The sequence below is a fragment of the Cinclus cinclus genome, chromosome 6 (genome assembly GCF_963662255.1).
Source record: "Cinclus cinclus chromosome 6, bCinCin1.1, whole genome shotgun sequence".
In the NCBI taxonomy this organism is placed as follows: domain Eukaryota; kingdom Metazoa; phylum Chordata; class Aves; order Passeriformes; family Cinclidae; genus Cinclus; species Cinclus cinclus.
Genome location: NC_085051.1, coordinates 13,877,088 through 13,897,117, shown reverse-complemented (window position 1 = coordinate 13,897,117; position 20,030 = coordinate 13,877,088). Strand labels below are relative to the sequence as shown.

Below are 20,030 nucleotides of genomic sequence, written 5' to 3'. Positions count from 1 at the left end.
GCACTTATTTTATGACAGACATTGGCTTACACAGTAATGTGTATGAAGTCATGTAGGACTGCTTTCAGAAACTGCTATAAATATTGGAGACTGTTGCATCATAATCTTTTGTAAGATACTGTTTAATTTTTTTTTAAGGTGTAATTCTTTGTGGTTGGAAGAAGTGGCTGTGTTTTTTGTGAGAATGTGAAATTGTTTGATATTCAAACTTTAAGTTGAAGATGTTCAATTAGTACACTTGAAGAGTAAGGAGAGCTTTCATTCTTCTGCAGCACTTGTGGCAGACTTCTTAGGAAGTTAGGAATTCACTGGGGTTTGATTTAAACCACAAGCTTAGTTTTCATTAAAAATTTTCATTTTATCAGGATTTGAATTTGTCATGAAAACCTTTCTGATTAGAAGGGAGTGAATTCCCATGATTTGTTTGTTTCTTGGTTTGTCTCTTTCTTTATCTCTTGCTTTCAGCAGTGTCTTTGAGACTAGACATTGCTGTGATGTTGCAACATGTTGAGACTTCCATTTTAGCAGATCAAGAAGCAAACAAAGATAGTACAAAGTAACAGTCCTTGCTGTTCATTTCCTCAGTGGTTGTTTTTTTTTTTTTTTGTTAATTCAGTAAATTTGTAACTGTGCCAGCAAAAGGTACCTCACCAAATGCCACAAATAATAAAAAAAAAAGCTGTTTAAAGCTGTTCAGATTTAAATTACTGGGTCTCTGCTTTCATCCATAATAGACCTGAGCAAGTTTTATCTCTACCCAGAGAAGTTAGATTATCCTGAGAAGTATTCCAATATACTGTGTCTTTGTGGACTTCATAAAGAATGTCAAAACATTTGACTTGACAAAAAAATGAGCTTTTGAACTTGGTGAATAGTTGCTGCATCATATGGTAATTGTGAAATTGTCATGCTGTTAATTAACTCTTGAGGAAATGTGAGTGAAAAGATGTGTTAGATAAATTAAAATATGAGCCTAACCTTGTATAAGATGGAAAATTAATACGGATTTTCAATATTGAAATTTCCTATGACTTTCTTATGTAGGTATCCTTAAAATGTGGTGATGAAAATAGTAAGAGCCCCTCTGGTGAGTAAAGTGCTTCCATTTTTATTAAAAAAGTGTTTTGAGGTGGCTAATTTAGGAAGAAATGCATTCAAAATAAATTATCATTTAGGTTCACTGCAGCCTGAAAACCCTCTGAAAGTGAGTATAGACCAGTTAACAAGAGCAGTTGAGGCCCTTCTGCAACTCCACACAAATTCCTGTAGCAATTCAGCAGCAATTTCTCCAGACGAGAGTAAGAGTACCAAGGAAGCTTGGACTGCCACAGAACATCTCCAATTCACAATATTTGCTGCTCATGGAATTTCTTCTGGTTGGGTGTCAAAGTAAGTGACTCACCCTTTTATAGATTTATTTTTTTTTAATGCTTTTATGGTTTTTTTAATGTTTAACTTTTTCTCCTTGTCCAGTTATGAGAAATACTACTTGATTTGTTCTTTGACCCATAATGGAAAAGATCTCTTCAAACCTGTTCAGTCCAAGAAGGTTGGCACATACAAGAGCTTCTTCTACTTGATTAAATGGGATGAACTGTAAGTGACTTTAGCCTATTAAAACTCAGTAAAATGTTTTGTTTTAGCTAGTTGCTAAATACAGTCAGTCATTCAAGCAACTCTTGGTTCTAATTCCATTTCAAGCATCCAAACAACAATTCACTGATCAAAATCAGAAATGTTTTTCCAAATGGCATTTCAGTAGTCATTTTGAAAGGGGGAATGGAAATGCTGGACTAATGCCCTGGGCTAATGTGTTTGTAGCATACAATTACAGGGAGTTGGGAAGGTCATAACATTGCTTGCAATGGGAATGGCTTGTGCTGCTTTAAGAGGGATTAAAGAATAAAGTTTGCTTGTATGTACTGCTCAATTTATGTAAATGGAGAGGAAAAGCAACTCACTTTTACTAACATCAATGTTGAATCAGTTTTTGTTCCAAATACAGAGGGTAGAAAGGAAGAAGGCAGAGCATGCAGAGAAAAGATAGGGAGATAATGGCTGGTATCTGATAACTGAAAGGGGAACATCTTTGATTGTCTGTGTACAGCTTAATCTCTGCCACTTGAGTTATCAGGCAGCCTGTCATAGCTGAAGCATCATGTGAGCTCTGTGTGCCCCATATCCACTCTCCTGACTGTTTTTAAAGGTCAGAGATAGACCCTAAGGAATACCCTGAAAGTTTGTGGTGAACAAATTATTTCAGACCAGCAATGAGAGTTTCTAGAACACCTGCCTTCAGAGAGTACTCCAACTACCTTTTATTTTTTTCTGGTGATGCATGGGAATAATTGTCTGATTTTTTTTTTTTTTTTTTTTTTACTGGCAAGAACTAGTGTATTACAGTGAAAGGTCTGCTAGATTGCTTAAAAGCTGCTGACAACAGTATAGTGCTTTACAGTGCAATTCTCATGTTTTACAGAGAAATCTAACTAAAGACCATTTTTAGGCAGTAAAAGCAGCGTAAACAGAAGTGGAAGCTTGAATAGCTCAATGAGGTGTATACTTCTTGCTTTATAGGTTTTGTACCATTTAGAATTTAACTTTCAGTGGTTCTTAATAGATTCTTCTATTTGGATGGGAAACTATTGTCAGCTGACCCTTTCAGTCTGAAAAATTAGGAGGTGGCTAACATGGAATTCTGTGTGCCCTTCCTAGTGAGTGGAGTTGGAAAACTGGTTATGCTGGACCCGTCAATTCTGTGCAAGGAATGTGATTTAACAGTCAGAGATTAAAGAGGGTTGTTCAAAATCTGACTACAGTGCAGAAGTGTAATTTAGCAGGTTTTGCAAACTATTGGTGTGGGAGATGAAGTGGAGTGAAATATGATTGCATGGCTATTTAACACTTGTTCTTCAATTTTAATTGACTTTTTGAAAGCAAGAAGCATAAATGGATTATATGGATAAGCCTGTAACTTACTAACTGCTGCCTTTTTCTAATTGACTTATTTTTAATACTTTTATTTTATAGAATAATTTTCCCCATCCAGATTTCACAGTTGCCTTTGGAATCAGTCTTGTGTCTGACTTTGTTTGGAATCCTAAGTCAAAGTAGTGGGAGTTCCCCTGACTCAAATAAGCAGAGAAAGGGCCCAGAAAATTTGGGTCAGGTTTCTCTACCTCTTTTTGATTTTAGGCGGTAAGTATCCAAAACATGGGTAAGGTTGTCAATATGATTTCCTCTGTAGAGCTTTCTCCACACCCATAACAATAGAAATTGCCTCTGTGTTATTGAGTAGACCATGATAAAGGTAAGAACTCTAAACTGTATTGATGCAGAAAAAAACACATTTCATTTCAACAGAGGACAAAGTGTTGTAGGATTTCCATCTAACTTGCTGAAAAAACTTTACTACTGAGGGAACTTGAATATTGTTTGGATGATTATAACTCAGAATATTCTAAAATTACTGCTTTTGATTCAGAGCTGGATTTATTTTGAACAATTAAAATAAAGGGATAATTAGCAAGTGTGTTAAACTTGCAGCATATTTCTGGTTTGAGCTGGCTTTCCTTCAAATGCAGCTGCTGGATCCTGTTACACATTTTTCACTTAAGAATGAAAAGCCTGCTGTAATGTTCCTAAGCTGAGTGTTTCTGGATTGGTTCAAGTTGCTTTGTTCTTCCAACTTTGATTACAAAGTGCATTCCAAAATGCTTATCACTTGGGCAGCTACTCAGTGAGACATGAACCAGTAGGCTTGAACCAGAGGTGCCCAAATTACACATCATGTTGCAGAAGTGATCACACCATTGCAAAACAGCTTCTGCATTTATACTTAAGGTTTCCTATTAATGTGTGCTGCTGACTCCTAGGTCTTACTGGAAGTTTAAATAATCAAACAAGGCTGCAGCAAGGCAGCCAGATCTTTCCTGGGCCATTACTGCTGTGTGTTGCACATCAGTAATATGACGTGGCTGTTTCGTGTGCTTTGCATCCTCTGGTTCCAGATTTGACTTTACTGGTTCTGCTTTCTCTTTTGTGTTGTGATGATTCCAACAGCTTGAGGGTACCACAGAGTTTAGGATTTTCTGCATTGCAAAGATGGCCTGCAGCTCCTTTCAGTCTCCACCAAAGCTTGGATTTCTTTTCATAAATGATGCTTATTTCAACCTTCTGTTTGAATGTTGCATTTCAGTCTTCTATCTAAATACCACATTTCACATTATTTGAAAACACAGCTTTTGATTGGAATTGTGAATTTATCTTGTCTTTGTAGTGTTCTCATGGGCATTAGTTTGGGGAGGAAACTGTATTTTCTGTTAATGCAGAACAGTACAATGGTGTTTGTTGTGCCAGAGCTTGCCAAGTGGCCTGTAGGTAGCAGCTGCAGAGGTGCTCAGTTGTCTAACCCACTTGCAGACCACATAAATTAAATCCAGACCTAGGTAATTAAAGCTGGTAGCCAGATATTCCAGTTGCAGTTGAAAATAGCATCAATGGCAGGCAGGAGCTAGAACTTCAAACTAACTGAAATATAGGGAGAACAAAACTGGTCATGCATGTGTTTTGGAAGAATCCATGGCCAAGTGAAAATTCCTTCTGCTGAAGTGCATGTGGAGTGGCTTAAAATGTCATTACTTGTGGATGAGACAGAAGGCTGTGGCAGCTGTATTAAACTGGGGAATTATTAAAAAGAAGAAGCTGTTCAGTTATGCTTTAGTGGCACAATTTGGTAATCTTTATTGGCATGGCAAGCTCCTAGTTCATCAATATTTACATATAACAAGCTGTTCTTTATTTGAAATACATATAAACCCTAAAATGTCTTTCAAAATACACTTAAGGCTTGTTCTTCAAGCAGTCTTTTGAGCAACATTTTGGTTTTAAAGGACTCATAGAAGTTTTCTGTATTTAACATTCAACACTTAATTGATTTATGAAGTGTCTTCAGTTGTGCCTTACTAAATTTGGAAATGGTATTAATGTTGAGAATACACTGGCAAATGCAAATGTCATTTGATATGCCCTTGCAGAGTCTGGTAATGTGGGAAGTCCAAGCATATGGTGATGCCTGTAAGATTCATATGCCTGGGCATTTTTTCTAGAAGCTAAGAAGAGTGTGTGTGTTTGTGTGCAGTTTTTTTTCGCAGAGGCAAAAGTATTCCTTTTCTGACTTAAGGAACAGGGAGCACCCAATTTTTCTGTGTCTACTAAATCAACACTGAACTTTTTCCTTTGCCTTTTCCACTTAAAAGTTGTATGCAGCCCTTTACAGCAAAGTACAGATGACAGCCAGTGAAAATCAGTAAATTAATTTATCAACTAATATCTTGGTGGAGTAAACATACTGCAATACTAATAGCCTGTATATGTTCTTTTCTCAGGTTGTTAACTTGTGGGACAAAGCTGTTGCATCTGTGGACCTCATCACATCCACATCATGTCTCAGGGATGGCCAGTAAGAAAGGAAATATGGAAAGAGTAGTATTGCAGGTTATACATAATTCTGATTTACTCTAAGCTTTGTTTGAATATTGTGACTTGTAAGTCAGAGTAGATGAAGGTTTTGGGGAGAGGGAAAGTACTGCTAAGTGATATTTCAAAGTCAGTTTAGAGTAGTGATTACTAAACTGGAAGGGCAAAGAATGGGAAGCTCCTGGAAGTCTCTACAAAACTGTTATTGAATAACTGTCTGGAAGTAAGAGAAATCAGAAGTGCTTTGGCATTACATGCTGTCGGTACTGGAAGAGAATGTTTTTGAAAGCAATCCATAGAAACGTGTAGTGAGGTGGGAGTTGTCTGGACATAAACAGTAGCAATTCCAGATCCCTTACAGAGCATAAGCACCTCTCTTTCTCAGTTCAGAGTTCAAATTTCCCTCCAAAGAGAAGGTTCCTTACTAGGCATGGCTCAGCAGTCCCAAAACATGGCCTGAGTGGGTGGCTGGGCAGAAACTGCTGCTGTGGGCTGAACAATTCTGTGATTATCTGTGCTCTAGGCATTCTCACTTCTCTTCTGAGGAGTGCTCCAGCCACTGCACTGTGCAATAACACAGCTGTACATTTAGTCACGTGGAAGAATTGAGATGGAAAAAAATATTCAGCAAACAGTATCTGGGGACTGTTGCACTTGTAGAACTAAAGAATTCAGATACCCGAACATCTGAGATTGCTGGAAGGGTGAGCTTTCTCTACTTAAGGATTTGCATCATCTTTTTAATTTTTTTTTCAGATTGACTTCCCATCCCATGCTTTTGATATTGAATATAAAATGCCTCAAGCTGCAAAGACTGCTGTGCATCATTCTGTAGAAACATTAGAAAAACCATTGAGAGAACGTCTCCTTGCCATTCTCTCCAAGGATGGCACCATTAGGTATGTCCATCTCTTCTAGCTGGGCTCTTTTTGCACGTGACTATATGTAGCTAGGGTATGGAATGCTTACATATTCTTAAGTTTCTGTAATTCTTGTTTGTTTTATATTTTGAAGACCTGTAGAGAGTTAAACAGGAGATTGAATTAAACATGTGAAATCATGGTACTGACAGTGAATGTCCTTGTGCTTTCCATAGCTGGTGCTATAATAGTTTCTTGCTACAAGACTGCTGCCCCTTTGCCTGCCTGTTATAGTCACCTGTTTCTGCTTGGCAGTTTCGCAGTTCCAGGGAGCATGGCAATCTCAGCAGTGTTCATGTTCCAAGGAAGCTTTTCTGGCAACCTTCCCTGTTCATCTGTACCAAACTAACATTGATGGTTTTGATTTATTTCAGCTTATACTAAAACTTAATTTTTGTCCCACCAAAATTATAAATTTGAACAAATATTTCCTTAATGTTTGAGGCTTTTTTTGGCTTCTTGTTTTGACTTTTGTGGAGGAAAGAGTAATTTCAATGTCGTTCCATTCTCTGTGTTAAATTATTTGTATGAATGCAACATCCGTGGCATTGGGGTTATTCAGGTGATGGTTTGTCATGCGTGTTATAAACTGAAATGTTCTTGTCTGCAGGCTGTCAAAAGAAGATAAAGAATTTTTGTGGGAGAAGAGACATTATTGTCGTAGCCATCCTAATAGCCTACCAAAAATACTGGTTAGTGCTCCTCACTGGGACTGGGCAAATCTTCCAGAAATATATTCATTACTTCAGCGATGGCCTCCTTTATCACCCTTAGCTGCACTGGAGCTACTTGATTCAAAGTAAGAAGACCAGTGTAAATAAACTCTGTATTTTGTTCAGCATACTCTTTTTTTTGGTAGAAGATCCTGGAATGGTGTTCTGTGGGGAAAATACTGCTGAATTTCTTGTGGCAAAAGTTTAAATATTTTTAAAATTTTAAAGAACCCCATGCTTACTTTATTGATGTAGGCTTAACCAAGTCATGTAGTGAAAACACAGGTGTAGTGGTTAGGGCTCTGACATTTAACATGCAACAGGACAGGAGTTTACACAGCCAGAGTTTTGAGAATGTTTTCAGTGTGCTTGTCCTAAACACGCACATGTATTTGCATCTTATGTGATGGAGGGCTTTGTACTTGTAGGTCCCTTATTGAGCTTTTAAAGACTTTATATGGTTGCTTTTCTATCTAGCTGATCTCAAAAAAAAAAAAAAATAAGAAAAAATCCTACATGAACAGAGAAAGCCTGATGTGGATTTGTGGTGACTTTCTAGGTTTGCTGATCAGGAAGTACGAAATACAGCTGTGAACTGGATAGAAACATTGAGTGATGATGAGTTAACAGATTTCCTCCCTCAGTTTGTACAGGTAAGACTTCCTGCCTACACAGAGGTCTGAATTTTATTGGCTTTCGAAAACCCTAAGGAGTTGCTTCTGACTAGTAGCAGAAGTGCAGTTGTGTGCCTCAAACTGTACTGCACAGTAGGGGGAACAATTTGAATAAATAATCACTTTGTGATGGTCCAAATTATTTGTGGTAATTCTGTCGATCCATTAGTCACAAAATACATCTTCATCAAGAATTAAATGCAGATCTGATTTATGCAATTTCCATTGTATATAGGCATTGAAGTATGAAACCTACCTTGACAGTGCTCTTGTGAAATTCCTTTTGGCTCGAGCACTGGGAAGCATTCGGATTGCGCACTACCTGTACTGGTAAGTGCTTCTTTGTTCCATTGCTCTTGTCATGTGTGTGCCGCAAGATTGATATTTCCAGATAAAATATCCTTCTTAACATCATAATTCAATAACATAACACTGACTGTTATGAATGGTGGTTATACAGAATATAGATCCTGGTTGTTGGTTTTGTTTTGTTTTTTGTTTTTTTTTATGAAAGAACAGATGGTGCCTCTACAAAGCACAAACTTCTTGTCTTTTCCATCCTGTATATCAGTAACTTCAGACATATATAGTAGTGATTCACTAAAATATTTTCATGTATATAATATTGCATTGTTTGCTGTATTTTTCATAGGAAAATTTAATTTACATCCTTTATTTCAGGCTTCTTAAGGATACACTATATGATACAAAGTTTGGTGTAAGGTATGAGCAAATTCTTGGAGCTTTTCTTTCAGTCTGTGGAAAAAGGCTGAGGGAAGAGCTGGAGAAGCAGACCAGGCTAGTGCAGCTCTTGGGAATGGTAGCAGAAAGAGTAAAGCAAACAAGTGGATCTGCTCGGCAGGTGTGTATATGTTTTTAATTCAAAACTAATCCACTTAATTGTCTTTTTAGTCTAAATTCAAAATGTTATGTAAAAGTATAGGAAGATTTATGAACCTGCTGCTCTGCAAAATTTAATGAAGGTGATGCTTTTGTCAAGTTGTCACCTGAAATATATGGTTGTGAGGTGATAGGGCAAGAAAGTATAGGATGGTTTCTGTGTATGATCAACTGGAAATTAATTTAAACCTATTATTTCTGAAGAATTATCTCATCATGCTAAAGAATGAAGTATCTGTTTTTGTGTTGATAATGGAACTTACAGTTTGATGGAGTGGGATGCTGTCGTCTGGTTCAGTCAAAAAAAACCCCACAAACATGTGTGATGAGTGTTACATTGCTAGGCCTAGGTATTTTTAATAGCTAAGCCAGCATCTATAGTTTCTAGTATTCCTTTGACATTGAGGGGTTAAAGTGGTGCCTTCAGGGTAACTTTGTCCAGAAGTTTTCTGTAGATGCTTCAGTTAGGAAAATGTCAGCTGAATTTTCTTTTTGTCTGCAGGTTGCCTTGCAAAATGGCATGGAGCGTGTGCAGTTATTTTTCTTGAAGAACAAATGTCGTTTGCCTCTCAATCCCAGCCTTGTGGCAAAAGAGTTAAATATAAAGGTACTGCACATTCAGGGTTTCAAAACCCTTTTGTAAAAATTACATCTAGGTAAAGCTTTTGCAAATGAAAAGAATAACTTCAAGAGCTTGAAAGCTCTTTATGTTGTTGAGATTGGGTTTAATCAAAAATGCTGATTGAATAAGGCAACAAAATTTGCTGAGCAAAGATAAAATGTGTCCAAATACAGTGTAAAACCAGCCAAGGCACTTGTGTCAAAAAATACAGACATACATCTATAATAACTTATTACATCTTCAGACCCTATCTCCTGAGACCAGCAATCCTGGTTATAGCAAAGCAGAGGACTACTCACAGTGCATGAAAAAGTCCTGTGTGCGTTAGTAATCAAAAGAGTAAATTGACCAAGAATATAGAGTTCAAGCAGTGAGTAAATACTGTGAAGCAATGAAACTACCTATTACTGATTGTGTCCAGAGGTACTGGGAGGGATGCAGTAGCTTTATTTTATTGTGAGGATCCACCATGTAATAATGTAGGAGAAGCAGGTGAATTATTTTTCCAGAACTCTGCAAGGTTTGACAATATCTGCTCAACCACAGTCTTGATTATATCATCATGCATGACTGAAAACCTAAAGGTTTGTTAACGCTTGAACTAATCCTGTGTTTGAGAGACAGCTCATCTCACTTTCCTTCTCTACTGTAACTATTAAATCATGAGCAGGGACTTGAAAGGAGATAAATGAAAAAATACTGTGAAACACCCCAATAGACTTTTCAATGCATCTTCTAGATTTCAAAAAAAAGCTGCTGATAAAATATTTATTCATGTTTTATTCACTCTTCCCTTTAGAATGTATAAAACATCACTGTGCAGCAGTGTTGGCTTTTGTACAAGAATTCAACAAATAACAGCCAAAGGGCTCGTTATTCAAAGGAAGCACGTATTCACCACAATTGAAATGTTAAGTCTGAATAGACACATTGTGTGTCAAACCTGCTTGTTGTCAGAATGTCTTGTTTTCTGGACTAGCAGGAATAGTCCTTTCTAAAGGACAACTAAATCTACTTGCAGGCCTGTTCTTTCTTCAGCTCCAATGCAGTACCACTCAAAGTTGCACTGATAAATGCAGACCCGCTGGGAGAAGAAATTAATGTGATGTTTAAGGTAGGCCTTACATGTATATTGGAGAAAAGAAGTTGAATGATAATGATTGTTTCATTGGTATCAATTAATTTTAGCATAGACCAATAAGCTTAGTTATTCTGTGAGTTTGCTCCTGTGTATCTAGAAAGCAACATGTGAACAAGCCATAGGACATAAAAATCTACCATATTTGAAAGTTTAATTGTAGCCTGTTTCTCTTTTATGTTTACTGTGTCACTTATTTTATTTTTCTATTTAAGGTTGGAGAAGATCTGAGACAAGATATGTTGGCTTTACAAATGATTAAGATCATGGATAAGATCTGGCTACAGGAGGGACTGGATCTAAGGATGGTTATCTTCAAGTGTCTCTCAACTGGAAAAGACCGAGGTGCTAAACCAGATGCTGCCTTTAATCTTTGCTTCCCCCTCTTCAATTTCTTGTCACATTGACAGTGAAAAACCTCTGGGCAGAAGGTGCCAAGGAACAGTTCCACCAAGGAACTTCAGTACTTGAAAGTATAATAAGTTAGATTGTTCTGAATTTCCTGATGGCTCAGTGGCATCCAAATGTGTTTCTTCTCTTGAGTGTTCTGTTGTAAATGAACAGTGGGACAAATAAATACAGTGATAAAAGCAAAGGTTGCTCTTGATACTCTTACTACAACACAAGAAAATAATGGTGCTATAGCAGTCCTTATTCTGAAAGTTTAATTATGTTGAAAGTATTCCAATGCAAACCAAAATGCTGAAGTGTTTGGAATCTGCTGCAGCTGAGTCAGGGAGTATCATTCTCTCCATCATCTGAAATGTGCAAAAAGAAGAAAAATTGAACCAGCCCTTGACATGCACACACACTATCCCTCAGAATTTGTGTCATATTCTGGTGAAAGTTCCTTGGCAGTATCAGACTGTCTCTGGGATTTGAAAGTAGGTCACAGAACTTGGAGTGCAAATAATGCCCTGCACCTTGAACTTGCTTTTTGCTAGTTTTAGCTAAGAGGTAGCCAATGGAAACAAAAGATATTTAAAAGGATAAACAATAACTTAAATATTTCTTTAATCAGATGAACAGCAGGACCAAAACTCTTAAATATGTGGAAAACATGGAAATTTAGGTTGGCAAAACTAAGCAAAAAGCTTCTATTTATGTAAGACTTGCCTTTTTGAGAAACAGATGGTTTTTCCTCCTACTCTGAATGATGGTTTATGTAGCTTTTTATTTATTGCTGCTCCTCAAAGTACTCAGAAATTAAAAGGGAGAAGTCAAATGGATGTGATTACAGATGTACCTTTAGTAGCTCTTGCCAAAATAGAAGTAAAATTCTGTTAATTAACTAAATGTTTTCCTTTTATGATAAAGCTATACAAATATCTTTAGTAAACTATATCTCCAAAGTAAGACCACATATAAAGCCCACTGTCTGGTCTGTTTCAACACCTGACAGCAGATAAAGTTACTAAATTAATTCACTGTCAGTGTGTGGGAATTGTCAGCATGGAAGTATTTTGCCCGATTTAGAGTAAAAGAAGTTTATGTGGTGGAAACTAATTATTCAAAGTATAACTTAAGTGTGCATTCTAGCAACTGTAACTAGTTGTAGTGAAGTAGGCTAAATTGGATTGCTACATGTTTCATGGTTTACTTTGTAACATAGTCTGTGGAAATGCTTAGGGGACTAATAGAGTTGTTTTTACACCTAGCTGGGTTTTCTGGGAGGTTAGTCTAAGACTGTGAGATTAGTCATTGTTAGAAAAGTTTCTACCAAATAATAAAAATGAAGCATAACTTAAGGAGATCGCTAAATATACTTTATTTTATTCTATATCAAGGCATGGTAGAGCTTGTTCCTGCTTCAGATACACTTCGGAAAATTCAAGTGGAATATGGAGTGACAGGTTCTTTTAAGGACAAGCCTCTGGCTGAATGGTTACGGAAGTATAATCCTACAGAGGAGGAGTATGAAAAGGTAACTTGTCAGCACTGTTCTTTTTTTGAAGATCTTTTGAAAGGGCTAAGTCAAATCTGATGAAAGAATGAAATTCATATTCCAGGTGTTCCAGTGAAATTTTTGTTTTGTATATTTAAGAAACTTACTTTTTTTCTATATTTGAAAAAGAGCAAATTAAAATTCCCCTATAAAAGGGAGCCAGAAGGATTCTCAGGATTCTCATAAAGAGTTTTTATTGGATGTAGAAAAAAATTTTCTTTAAATTTAAGAGGGGGGGAATAGTGGCCACTTTTAATTATCATTCAGGATCAGTGACCTCCTCTTGCACACAAGAGATTCAAAAGTAAAAATGTTTTTTTGGGCTATAATGCTGTTACAATAAATTGGAAATACAGGTTTTGTACTCTTTGCTAACATAGTTTTGTGATTTGTCTTCAACTCCTCTTTTTCATTTATGTAAAAAATGAAATAACCAATTTTGCTGGCAAGTGGGGTATCAAGAGATTTTGGCAAAGCTAACTGTTTGAAGAACAGCATTTGGGGGGACAAAAAGCAATTTTAGCGTCTGTTATTGGATTTGGCACTCATAGAGACTCACTGTTGAATACATGAATTATGTTTTTCCACTAATACTTGATCTCAATTCAGTTCTTTTCTCTCCCTCCCAGGCTTCAGAAAACTTCATCTACTCCTGTGCAGGGTGCTGTGTAGCCACTTATGTCCTGGGAATCTGTGACCGCCACAATGATAACATAATGCTGCGGAACAGCGGGCACATGTTTCACATCGACTTTGGAAAGTTTCTGGGACATGCACAAATGTTTGGTAGCTTTAAAAGGTATTTTCTCGACCTGAGCAATGTACAGAAAAGTGCTTTTCTTTCCAAGCGTTGCTCTGGGAGATCTGCTGTAGGTCCAGTACCATGTGAGTGTGCTGTATAACCAGAGGCAGCACTTGGGAGAGAAACCCAACCCAAACCCATGAAATGGAATGCCATTAGAATATTTAATACTGTTACCTCAGGGTGGGGATGGAGGGCAGCAGGAAGCACATGACAATAAAGAGACCTTATGATGAACTCATGAATTCTCTGCTTTTTGAATAGGGATCGAGCTCCTTTTGTGCTGACATCAGATATGGCTTATGTCATTAATGGTGGGGAAAAGCCTACAATTCGCTTTCAGCTCTTCGTGGATCTCTGTTGCCAAGCTTACAACTTGATAAGGAAACATGCCAGCCTCTTCCTTAACCTACTGTCATTGGTAATCATTTTTCACATTCAATTGAAACTTGATAGATCTGTTGTACTGGGTTGTATTAAAAACTATGCTTTTTATGCTGCAGAATTTCATAATGCATGCTTTTTTTAAAAGCCAGAAACATCTATTCTGCTCTTTGGGGAGCTTTATTTGGAATCTTTTAAGCTTTTTTACTGCCTACCTCTGTCTTGAAAATTTAAAACTAATATGCTACCACAGATCACAGTACCGAGAGTTTTTGACTGCATTTAATTCAGCAAAAATAGTGAATAACTGCTGATTATAAGTAATTGTTGTCTATTGCCATGAGTATTTAGCAATTCAGTGCAGCTGCAAATGAATTTGAGGGTCTAAGTCTTAATCATTTCAGTAAAAAATCATCTTGGGTTTATAGCATGAAAACTAAATTTCAATTTCTTGTAGATGCTTTCTTCTGGGTTACCAGAACTAAGTGGGGTTCAGGACTTGAAGTATGTCCAGGATGCTCTCCAGCCCCAAACAACAGATGCAGAAGCCACCATTTTCTTTACAAGGTACTGGACAGGGAAAAACTAAAATATCTCCCAGTATCATCCTCTTAATGGGAGATTTCTGATAGGAAAAAATGTACAACGGATGGTCGCAAACATGTCTAAACAAGTTGAACAGTTACAATGTACAATCATAAGATACCAGTTATCTGCAGATCAATTCCATAAGAGAGTAATCTTGTGCTAAAATACCTTGCAGATTTCAGGGGTGACCTTGTGTGAAAAATTGGTTTAAAGTGCTGAGAGTAAATAATTCTGTCTGGCTGTTCAACACTTACGTTTTGAATACCTCTTAAGTCATTTAATAGCAGAGTAGATGATGGAAAGCATTGTAAAGAAGTTTTCTCTTGAAGAAGTGCTTTTGCACACTGGGGAGGGAGGGATGATGCTCCAGTGTAAGTGGAGGAGTGCATGCAGTGTAACTGAGGTGTTGCTACATGTTAGAAAAACGTTACTGTACTTCAGATATAGAGGGGAAACTGCAGTGGTGTGCATGCCACTTAGGATCATAGAAAAGTTATGGTAGGAAGGGACCTTTAAAGGCCTTCTAAGACCAATCACCCTGCAATGAGCAGGGACTTCCTCAAAGACCTGTTCTGACATCTACAACCTCTCTGGGCAACCTCTTCTGGTGTTTCACCCCTCTTACTGTAAAAAAAATTTCTTTCCTATATCTAATCTGAATCCATCCTCATATACTTTATCCTTTGTCCTCTCACAACAGGTCCTGCTACAAGAAAGTTTGTCCCCATTTTTCATATAAGTTCTCCTTAAGTAGGAATGGCCTCCCTGTGAAAGGCCACAATAAGATCTCCCCAGAGCCTTCTCCAGTCTGAGCAATCCCCATTCTCTGACTGTTCTCACAGGAGAGGTGTTCATCCTTCTGATAATTTCTGTGGTCCTCCTCTGGACCTGCTCCAGCAGCTCCATGTCTTGCCAGGGCTCCAGAGTTGGATGCATGTCTGGAAAGCCTTCTCATCTTCAATAAAAACCTATTCCAAAGTTTGGATACTGAGTCTTCTATTAAATGTTGATATTATGCTATTTATATAGCCCATTGATCACTCTTAGAAACTGTTTCTTTATCAGTAATAAATAGAGTTTCTTCTTCTTAGACTTCAGTCTGAGGCATAGACAGAAACACTTTTGTGTGTTTTGACATTTTTTTTCTAGACTCATCGAATCCAGTCTGGGAAGCGTTGCCACAAAGTTTAATTTCTTCATTCACAACTTGGCTCAGCTGCGTTTCTCAGGTCTGCCTTCTAATGATGAGCCCATCCTGTCATTCTCTGCTAAAACCTATTCTCTCAAGCAAGATGGCCGAATCAAGCAAGTGTCTGTGTTCACGTATCAGAAGAGATACAATCCAGATAAACATTACGTAAGTATGTGGGAGCTGTTTCCACTCAGGGAGGATAATGGTGTATTTTCTTCCAGCAAGACACAAGCAGTGACAGATGACCAAAACTGGCCAGGGGGGTATCCCACTGCATATAATGTCACTGTCAGCAACAAAGAACGGGCAGAGAGAAGGGAGAAAGCAGGAGATGGGAGAGGGCAGTCTTCCAAGGTGGCTGTTTGGGAACTGGCTGAGCATGGATCTGCTTGTGGGCTGTGGTGATTGTCTTGCATCACCTTCCCTCCCCAGGACTGTCTGATCCCAGCCCACAGATCTTTTCACTCTTGCTCTTGTTCTCCCCACTGTCCCAGTGCTGAGGGGGTGGGAGTGAGCAAGCAGCTGTGTGGGTGCTGAGCTGCTGGCCAGAGTAAACCAGCAACAGCATTGCTAGAGTACAGACTGGCATTTCTAGCATCCCATAATATTATTCAAAATGAAAACACCTCTTAAAATCATCTTGAGTGAAGTAGAAAGGGCAGAAGTAGTGTTGGTGGAGATTATTTTAAAATACAGCAATCTGAGTCATGTTGATGGACTTTTATGTAGCTGCCTTCTAAAATGGCTCCTTCCTGAGTAGGAGTCATTAAATCAGACACTCTGGTTTTGGTCTGACCTTCCATTAAAGTTTGATTGTTCCTCCTAAGTAAAAGCACTGTATCCTGTACTAATGCACTTACACTCTTAGTCCTACTAGAGGCACCAACTATTGCAATTTACCCTCAGGATTTTAATAGACCTGGGTTACACTTTGAGACTTAATGTTTGTATTTCTATGCAGATGTGCAACCTTCGATATTTTTTAGATGTTTTATTTCTTTACTGCTATTTGCTGGGCTGGAGTAATCAGCTCAAGTTGCATTGTCCTGAAATTTTTTATAAAGTGAGCTATATTGATAGATGCAAATGTACATCTCTTTCCAAACTGTGTTTGCTGTAAATGTCTTAATTTGGTAAAACACCAGCAAGGGAAGGTAGAACGAATCTGACTAATGCTGGAAGTGAAGAGTTTTGTGCTGAATCACTGTATAATAAATGTATTTGAGTACTCCTGGTCTAAGCCAAAACAGCCTTGCCTCTTCCAGAAAACTGTTTGGATGGTCTAGATGCTGTCTAGATTTTTGAAGGTAAATTATACGTTGTAAGTTTAACTCCTCCACCCATAAAATGAGGCCACTGAACTGAATTTCCTGTACAGCTCTCAAACTTCATTTCCCTTGAATAATGTGAATGTATCCTAGGAATGTACGCACAATACTTTGAAAGATTATTTTTGGATAATGCAGTGCACTTGCATCCTCCTACCAAATTATCACTTTAAAAGTGGAATCCTTTAGAACCAGGAGGCAATGAAATTGAAAAAAATACACCTGAAAGGTCCTGTGGTAGTTCTGGCTCCACAGATACATGTCCCGCTGTAATCCTGCACCAGTGTTAATATTTTGTATGCCTGGTATGAGCTTCCAATGAGGCTTCAAAGGGAGAGTGTGCACAGCTCAGCCTTACCTACCTTCATCATCTTCCTCTCAGCTGTGGCTCTACCTTATGGGAAGACCATGTGATGTTACTCTGCATTAAGGGCTGTTCATAATTCTGACTCTACTGTGAAATGCAAATGGTGGAATAAGGGATATAATAATGGGATATGCATTCGGGAGGAGGATTACTGTAGGAGAAGGAGCTGACTGTGAAGAAAATTGTTGTTAAGTAATTTAATAATATTTCTATATAAGCTACTTTTGTGTTTTGGGCAGATCTATGTAGTGAGAGTTTTGAGAGAAGGACAAGTTGAGCCAACATTTGTCTTCCGAACATTTGATGAGTTCCAGGAGCTCCACAACAAACTTGGCATTCTCTTTCCTCTTTGGAAGTTACCAGGGTATGTTCCTAACTTGCTCATCACTACTACAAAAGCAATGTAACTGCTCCCAGCTGGGTGGAGGAAGAAATAGCTTGAAATGGAGACAAAACTGCTGAGGGGCAAACTAGACCTCAAAGTTGGTAATAAAGGGAGAAAACAGTTGTGTCTCAGTAAGGAGGAGATCCAGAGGAGCATCAGTGTTGTTCTCTGTTTGTCATATCACATACAATAATTACCTGTAAATATTTCCTTGCCTTTCTGGAGTGTCATAGCCTGTTGGCATGCTGTGTTTTCACTCTGGATTGGCAAAAATAATCCCGACAAAAACAGATGTCAGCACTTCGGGATAGAAATAACAATGAAGTCCTACTGTACTTGCTTCTGATAAATTAACTGAAAACTGTGTTGTTCTTCTCATGTAGCTTTCCTAATAAGATGGTTCTGGGAAGAACACATATCAAAGATGTAGCAGCCAAAAGAAAAGTGGAGCTCAACAGCTACATACAGAGCCTGATGAACAGTTCTCCAGAGGTGGCAGAAGTGAGTACACACATGATTTAAATCAAACGCAAGTTTTCAAGTTTTGGCGCTTTTTAACACTTTAACTAATATGTAACATTTCTTCCAAATTTAGTGTGATCTTGTTTATACTTTTTTCCATCCACTACTTCGTGATGACAAAGTGGAAGGAATAGATGGAATAGCCAGACCTGCAGGTAAGGGATGTATATAAATTGTATTATATAGTATGACACATTTACAGTGTGAACCTTTGAAATGTTTTTTACTTAACTGTAGTTTTCTCTCATTGAAAACTGCATCACTGTCTTTCCAAGTCTGCATACACACAGTTTCAAGGTCATATGTACCAAAAATAGCAATAATGTGTATGATCACTTGGGCTTGTTTATGGCTTGACTGAATTATTCAGGTTTTCACTCCAAACCTCCAAGCTGGTTCTTGTGAGAGAATGCAAAAACCTTTAAAGAGGCCTTGCCCCTCTGTTAGGGAACTAGAAATAAAATCAGGAACTGAACTTGGTCTAAGGCTTGTATTTTTTCCCATATGTGATAAGTTTTAGTGCAGTAGGGATGAAAAGCTATTGTAATATTGTACCAGTATTACAGAAGAAATAATTGTCTGTTATTTCAGATACAAGTCCATCAAGTCCTACCTCAGGCAAAGTGGGAGGAGAAGTGAAGCTATCCATATCCTATAGAAATAGCACTCTGTTTGTCATGGTGATGCATATCAAAGACCTGGTAAGTGGAGATACTGCACGCACTGCCAAAATCTTCCCATTTTCTTAATTATCATCTTGACATAGATTGATGTAGGAATAGTGAAATTCTCTCTTTTCCTCTAAATTTTCCAACTGCCTGCTTAATTAACTGCTGCTTTTGATTAGGTTGACTGCAAAGTCTAGACACTTGAAAAAAAAATGGGAACAGTTATGCACTAATTAGTTTTCTAACTCCTCATGTTTCTTTTGCTGTAGGTTACAGAAGATGGTGCAGATCCAAATCCCTATGTGAAAACCTATTTACTTCCAGACACACACAAAACATCCAAACGCAAAACCAAAATCTCCCGGAAGACAAGAAATCCGACTTTCAATGAAATGGCAAGTCAAAATTTATGTGATAACTTCCTATAGCTTAGTGTAATCTCTTATTCCAAGCAGTAATTAAAATATTGTCTAAAAAAATATGTGAATATGTATAAATGGAAAAGGAACTGTTTTCAAAAACTTTGTGCCCTGTTTAAATATAAAGCAACTGAGTGGGTCAGTGTGCTATTACAAGGAAGCAGAAATTTCTCAGACTGACTCTGAGGAGTGATGTGGATAAGATAAGGAGTCTTAAAGCTAAAAATCCCCCTGCCTTGGATTCAATGACTGATAAAGTGGAGAAAAATAAGTTCAGAAGTCTTGGCGTGTAAATAGTACTTCAGTCATTTTAACTACTTAACATTGGGAGCATGGAATAAAATAGGGATGTCCTTCTGCCAATTGTCTGAGAAAGGGATGTACTGTATCTGTCAGTCTGGGTGATTTCTTTTGGCTAATCAGAAAATTTTTGGCTTCTCACCTCCTAGCTTGTGTACAGCGGATACAGCATGGAAACTCTGAAACAGAGGGAGCTTCAGTTAAGTGTGCTCAGTGCAGAATCGTTACGTGAGAACTTCTTCCTAGGTGGAATTACACTCCCACTGAAGGACTTCAACTTGAGCAAGGAGACTGTTAACTGGTATCGACTGACTGCTGTACCCTCTCTGTGAACTCAGACCAGAGCAGTTGTATTCACTTGTGCTTTGTGCATCTTCCTACTTGAAGATAACCTGTACATCTTAAAACAAGGGACTCTCCATTGCAACAGATATGTCGGACCAATGTTCAGGTAGTCTAATTTGGAGGATTGCAAAAAACTGGTTTATACCCATGTGATGTTATCAAAACATCGTTTGTAAACATTTAAGAGTTGTGGGTAAATGAAGGGATTTTTAAACCATTGCTGAAAGTGAGATGAGCTGTTTGACCATGCTGGTTGGTTGAACCATAACTCAATTATTAGGCCTGTGGATGCAGTGCGTTTTTGCTTTTAATTTGTTGCCTCTGTTGTGTCATCCATGAC

General features: G+C 37.9%; 1 protein-coding gene across 3 annotated transcripts in view; it reads left to right on the top strand.

Annotated features, from left to right (window-relative positions):
- Positions 1 to 19,677, top strand: part of PIK3C2A (phosphatidylinositol-4-phosphate 3-kinase catalytic subunit type 2 alpha) — a 36,544-nt gene extending 16,867 nt beyond the window's left edge. For 2 of the 3 annotated variants that reach the window (XM_062495987.1, XM_062495986.1), the window contains 23 exons: positions 1,130 to 1,389; positions 1,474 to 1,596; positions 3,031 to 3,198; positions 5,388 to 5,496; positions 6,235 to 6,377; positions 7,009 to 7,197; positions 7,671 to 7,764; positions 8,021 to 8,115; positions 8,467 to 8,647; positions 9,188 to 9,292; positions 10,329 to 10,421; positions 10,661 to 10,790; positions 12,233 to 12,369; positions 13,020 to 13,189; positions 13,457 to 13,613; positions 14,034 to 14,143; positions 15,314 to 15,521; positions 17,291 to 17,415; positions 17,820 to 17,937; positions 18,032 to 18,113; positions 18,550 to 18,659; positions 18,896 to 19,021; positions 19,495 to 19,677. In XM_062495987.1, the coding sequence (XP_062351971.1) occupies positions 1,130 to 1,389; positions 1,474 to 1,596; positions 3,031 to 3,198; positions 5,388 to 5,496; positions 6,235 to 6,377; positions 7,009 to 7,197; positions 7,671 to 7,764; positions 8,021 to 8,115; positions 8,467 to 8,647; positions 9,188 to 9,292; positions 10,329 to 10,421; positions 10,661 to 10,790; positions 12,233 to 12,369; positions 13,020 to 13,189; positions 13,457 to 13,613; positions 14,034 to 14,143; positions 15,314 to 15,521; positions 17,291 to 17,415; positions 17,820 to 17,937; positions 18,032 to 18,113; positions 18,550 to 18,659; positions 18,896 to 19,021; positions 19,495 to 19,677 (3,216 nt within the window). The remainder of the gene's footprint in view (positions 1 to 1,129; positions 1,390 to 1,473; positions 1,597 to 3,030; positions 3,199 to 5,387; positions 5,497 to 6,234; positions 6,378 to 7,008; positions 7,198 to 7,670; positions 7,765 to 8,020; positions 8,116 to 8,466; positions 8,648 to 9,187; positions 9,293 to 10,328; positions 10,422 to 10,660; positions 10,791 to 12,232; positions 12,370 to 13,019; positions 13,190 to 13,456; positions 13,614 to 14,033; positions 14,144 to 15,313; positions 15,522 to 17,290; positions 17,416 to 17,819; positions 17,938 to 18,031; positions 18,114 to 18,549; positions 18,660 to 18,895; positions 19,022 to 19,494) is intronic. The other variant, XM_062495988.1, reaches the window with a different exon arrangement.
- Positions 19,678 to 20,030: the final 353 nt, after the last annotated feature.